Genomic DNA, 5,360 nt, shown 5'->3' with positions numbered 1-5,360 from the left:
GTTTGGTATGGTGTGGGTAAGTGACGATCGATCCTCCTCTTGATGGGCGGCCTTTATCAGCAGCCTCTCGGAAGCTATCATAGCTTTGTATACTTGGGCGCGCGTGGGCTCGTAAAACACACAGACCGAATTTATTGTTTTAAATTTATTTTATATAAAAAAAAACCGAAAAGAAAAAAGTTGAGGGCGAAAGGAAAACCATTGTTGTTAGATAAACCAAAAGCGTTCCAGCAATTTAGAATATTCTTTTTCCCAAGTTAAAAGAGGAATTCGGGTGGGCCCGAGACCAACGCCCCACCCCCCACCCCACGCCTGCGCACTTGCGATTATACTACCTCTAAATCTTCTAAACAACACAAAAATGGTGAGAGTGAGACTGATGATGATGATGTTTTGGTACTCCTCCTTTTGACTGCGGCTTCAAGGTTCCGAATTCGAATTTTAAAGGAAATAGACTGTATAAATTTTCAGTAGATTCTCAATTTCGGAGGTGAGTTTGGAATACGAAAAGATCAGAATCTCTCGTCTGATCCAATTCTAATTATATAATCAATATTATTGTAATAGTTCAGTGCTCACGAAAAACTCCTTTGCTCAACGTGTAAAAATAAAAGCAAGTGCCAAAAAGCAACCAGTTTTGATGTTCAAAATCTGTATCAAATATCAGTTTTTATAGCTAAAATACTCCCCCAAAACAAAATCGCCAATGATTTTGAAAGCATTGTAAAATTCTAGCAAATACAATAAAATGTCAATTTTTTGGTAGCATTGTCAATGTAACTCGTATGCAATCTCTCTCTGGGACAAAGTTAACATAGTATGTGGTCTATATATCTACTTCCCTGCTCGAGCCTCGAGGGGGCTGAGGGAGAGCTTGACTTATCTATTTAATTCTTTCTTCCCTCGAAAAATGGTGTATTGCCCCTCCAAAAAACCTCAGTTTTACATACTGATTTTTGAATCTGCAAAATGCTTTTTACCTACTGCATTAATTCGGCTAGCGGGCAGCGGCATTCGACCTTGTTTGTATATATAGCGATCTGCCTCCCACAACTCCAGCCGCTCTTTCATACTTTTTTGAGCTGGGTCTCTAGGGAGTTTAGGCTCTCGACCTCGCTCTCTCTCTGAGTCTCTCTCTCTCTCTCTCTCTCTCTCTCTCTGCCGCTCAGCTAGTACAGATCCAGTACTTATACCTAGACGTCCCTCAGTTTGTAGTCATAATTTCATTTTCGCAGCACTTGCATATTCATCTGCTCCTGCTACTTCATCTATTTCCTACACGTTTAATCAATATGCCCTCCATAGCTTCCTTATACCATTCCCTCTTGCTTCCTGCAATTCATTCCACGGCCAGCACTTCCAACAATGCTAGTAGCATTTATTATGCAGCTGCCTCCCCCCGGCCTGATGATCACGATCAAGTTAACCACTCGGACAATAAGCCATCATTCATGCCCATCAACAATTATATAGTGACTAGCACTAATTGTACTAGTACTCAATCTCAGGATCCGTTGCTCGGCCAAGATGACCACCTCTTGCTGTCAAGACAGCACCTCTTGAGCATTGTCAATAAGAATGTGCTGGACCATCATATTGACTGTGTGCGATATGATCCAGATGGCCATCCACTTAGTGCTTTCATCAATCCAGCTCCTGATTCCAGCAGCCAGCCCTTGTCGATGAATATCAACCCGGCACTTGAGCATCAGTATCTAATCAAGGATCAGCCCATCATGAGTAAAGTAATATGCCCTGGCAGAATCAATTTATATCAGTTCGAGCGTCCGTTTCTCATCAATAGCACCATGTGTGATACTCGAATCAAACCCCAAGAATCGACGTCCTTAATCTCCTCCTACTCATCATCAGCGTCTCCATTATCCAAAGGTTGGTGATTGGAACATGCTTCCAGAAGGCTTGGTCTTTACAGCTCTCATTGATGTAAAAGTGGTTCAGCAATAAACTGAAAATACAAGTGCACTCAAGTCCAATATGGTATTAGTAACTTCAAATATCTCATCCCGTGCTTTATTTAAAGTTTGTCCAGTGCTCCTTTCATTTTGACTGCTGTATGTGATGCGATCAACCCCCATTTCGTTTTGCTTTTAATGACCCTCCAAGTGTGTAAGTTTAATATGCACATAAGTGCCCATAGCCTAATATAGGACACACAAACACGGATGTATTTCTGTAATTTCCTGCATCAATGCGTTTCTTTTTTATCGACTGTCTTGTATGATCGAGGTAATGTGATGCTTATATATGCATATATTTATGCCATTCATTGTCTAGGCGCGGTGCTTATACGAGAAAGGAACACAGATGAGAAGAACATAATATCCAGCCAGCTGATTACTGGTAACATTAACGTAGACGAGCCTGCTAATTCTACTACAACGTTGGGCGCGCCCAGCTGCACCCCGAGACCAAGGTGGTGCCCAACGCAAGAGCAAATAAGGGTGTTAGAGAGCCTGTTCAACGCAGGTACTACAACCCCATCCAGAGACATGATAGTGGAGATAGCCTCTCACCTCAAGCAATTCGGCAACATCGTGGAGGCTAATGTCTTCTACTGGTTCCAAAACCGCAAAGCAAGGGCCAAAAGAAAGCTTAGCAACATCAGTAACAAGACCAACAACCACCTGCACCACGGCCGCAGCAAGTACGGCAACAACGATTATAATAGTACCCGCACTATTAATGATGCTACGGTTATTGACGAGGCCTCAAATAACCCGACCATTTTGAGATCACTGCAAGATACCTTACTCACTTCGTGTCACGAATTAGACATGACTGCCCTTAGAAGCTGCAAAAGGCCCAGAAAAATGCTCACTCAATGCAATGGCTCTCAGACTGATCATCTGCAAGCTGCTCATGCTCCAGCTGTTTCACTCACTCCCTTGTATAGCTTCGCAAATATACAGTCCCAATCGTTAACGAATATAAATCAACCAGAATTCAATACCACTAGTGCCCTATATGCTACTTCTAGATCAAGTAGTCCCAATATTGATCAGTGCGTTCATGGCCAGTTGCTACCATCGAAATCGGATGACTTCCAACAATCATCATCATGCAACTTAATGGCAAATCAGCTCAGTCTACAGTCCCGGAATATCGATGGTATAAATGGTGTCAGGTATGACAATTCTTCATTGACGGCCCAGTATAGTTACAGCATTGAGCCAACAATATTGATGAGTGAAGCAGATGAATTGGCCTCGATATTTGTCAAGCGGAGCAGTGCAGTATCGTCGAACATTTATAGAGATTGCGCAGCTTTTGATGAGTCCGATAATGGTCCTACAAAAGTTGATCATCATCTCGATCATCTCCCCCACTTCAACGCGCCCCACCTTCTAAGTATAATCGGTACATCTGAGGCAGCTTCCTTACATGACACCTCGCAACATATCAACACCGGCGCATCCCATCGCCAACAGAGAAGTGAAGGTAAATTTCTTACTTAATCAATCTCCCTACATACATAAGTTTTCTCATTTACTTTTGCTGCTGGATTAGAGAATCAGCTTAGATTATAGCGGCAATCATATTCGCCCTTGTCTGCTGTACACAGTACTAGTACAACTTGATAACTTGCACGCACGGTACGCAATATGCCGAAATGGAAGTTTTAATACTTGGAAACTTGGAAAGTCGACGAGGCATAAGTATTTTATGTGACCATTGACATCGAGTCAAACTACTTTTCTGTGTAGGGAATAGCGCAAAAGTCCCAATTGGTGTTTCGTCCACAACACGCATCGAAACGTTAATGTCGGATGTTGAGAGCACTCATCATCATGATCATCATCGTCACTTATTTACGGATCCTGATCACATCGACAAGGAGGACGGCGCCCTTCAATCCTCATCCGAATCGGTAAGCACGATGCATTCATGGCTGCCTGATGTAACACGTCGTCTTATGTAAAGTCTGATCTTCTCTCCTTACTAACTTTATCTGATCGCTTTGGCTAGCTGCGAAAATGCTCTTGTTGTTGGTGGTGTTGTTCAATCTTGATTAGAACAGCCCTTGAGAGTGCAATAACTAGAACGATGTTGTGTTCTGCCCTCTTTGACAGGACATTGTTGTGAGCGATCAAATCGTCAGCTCCTTAAAGTCAAACGCTAATGTGCCTTCTCTTGATCAATATTCGTCATGTGGTTTGCCGCCTTTATGGGAGGCTCTTGCACCTTTTATCAATTAGCCCTAACATTCCTATATTCAACTAGTCTAAACGGTGAGCAATATAGCTTTGTTTCAGAATTTATTATGGCACAAGTAAAATCTCCAGCGTGCTATGTTGGAGACTTTCTGTGTCGTGCAATGACAAAGTCATCCTCAAGATGAATCATGATGCTTGCAAGCCCTTCAATTCCTCACAATGCAAACTCAAACCCAACAAACTTGCGTCCGATAACATGTTGAGATCTACTTTATGCTTTGCAAACAAGCTATCACCAATCTTTATAAATGACTGCAAGAGCTAGATACTCATACAACTTTAGCTACTTTAAAACGCCATACGTATTGCCATACAAGCTATCCACTACTATTTCCACAAAGTTAGTAGCATTGTCACATACATAAGGATCCATAGAATTTAGTTGGTGATATATGATGATGGTCTTATGTACTAATTTTTTCGAAGAAACTACCTTTTGGACCTACTTGGGTCCCACACATCCTTTTGGTGCCACTTTAATGTGCATACAACAAAATATCCATCAACAAAGAATTATATTACCATAATATGCTTGTGATAAAGTGTGGCAATATATTGTTCCAATTGTTTGCAAATAGATACAATCTCCCATATTAACCAATGTTTACTCTTATCCTACGTATAAGTTTATTTCACTAAAGCCTTCTAAAGCAAACTTGTTACTATCTTTGAACAAAAAGGTAAACTTGTGAATAATATAGTGAATATGGGTATATGAGAGAGAGAGAGAGAGAGAGAGAGAGAGAGAGAGAGAGAGAGAGAGAGAGAGAGAGAGAGAGAGAGAGAGAGAGAGAGAGAGAGAGAGTGTGTGTGTGTGTGTGTGTGTGTGTGATGGTGTGGAAGGGACGGGGTGAGGGACAAACAAATGGACCTAGGGCAACTTGCTCATGCTAGGGGATTACTCATCATCATCATCATAATCAAAAGTGTTTTCTAATTTGCAATGCCACCAAATCATCAGCATTGGTTTGATTAATGGTGGCATGCCAATATCATCATAATCATTAAGTGTTCTCTAGCCAATTGTTGTGGTACATTAGGGTTAAAAATAAAAAAGGGGCCCTTATGCAAAAGTGGTTAATTTCTTAATCAAACCTCTTCGTACCAAAGAACGACATTTCACAT

General features: G+C 41.5%; 1 protein-coding gene across 1 annotated transcript; it reads left to right on the top strand.

The window, feature by feature from the left end:
• The first annotated feature begins 874 nt into the window (after positions 1 to 874).
• Positions 875 to 4,831, top strand: LOC148031964 (uncharacterized). The gene is made up of 4 exons (XM_087682560.1): positions 875 to 1,890; positions 2,296 to 3,459; positions 3,726 to 3,889; positions 4,092 to 4,831. The coding sequence occupies exons 1-4, from the start codon at positions 1,293 to 1,295 to the stop codon at positions 4,215 to 4,217; spliced, it is 2,052 nt and encodes a 683-aa protein (XP_087538686.1). The 5' UTR covers positions 875 to 1,292; the 3' UTR covers positions 4,218 to 4,831.
• Positions 4,832 to 5,360: the final 529 nt, after the last annotated feature.

The sequence above is a fragment of the Lygodium microphyllum genome, chromosome 8 (genome assembly GCF_053477565.2).
Source record: "Lygodium microphyllum isolate KBCC chromosome 8, Lygodium_microphyllum_v1.1.10, whole genome shotgun sequence".
NCBI classification, from domain to species: domain Eukaryota; kingdom Viridiplantae; phylum Streptophyta; class Polypodiopsida; order Schizaeales; family Lygodiaceae; genus Lygodium; species Lygodium microphyllum.
The sequence above is the reverse complement of the archived record's forward strand: the minus strand, read 5'-3'. Positions and strand labels throughout refer to the sequence as shown.

What these genes read in the sequence shown, in the direction of transcription:
- LOC148031964 (XM_087682560.1), top strand. Translation starts at nt 1,293, where the DNA reads ATGCCCTCCATAGCTTCCTTATACCATTCCCTCTTGCTTCCTGCAATT. An exon ending in AGCGTCTCCATTATCCAAAG is followed by an intron (nt 1,891 to 2,295) that starts GTTGGTGATTGG and finishes TTCATTGTCTAG; the next exon opens with GCGCGGTGCTTATACGAGAA. An exon ending in TTCAATCCTCATCCGAATCG is followed by an intron (nt 3,890 to 4,091) that starts GTAAGCACGATG and finishes CCTCTTTGACAG; the next exon opens with GACATTGTTGTGAGCGATCA.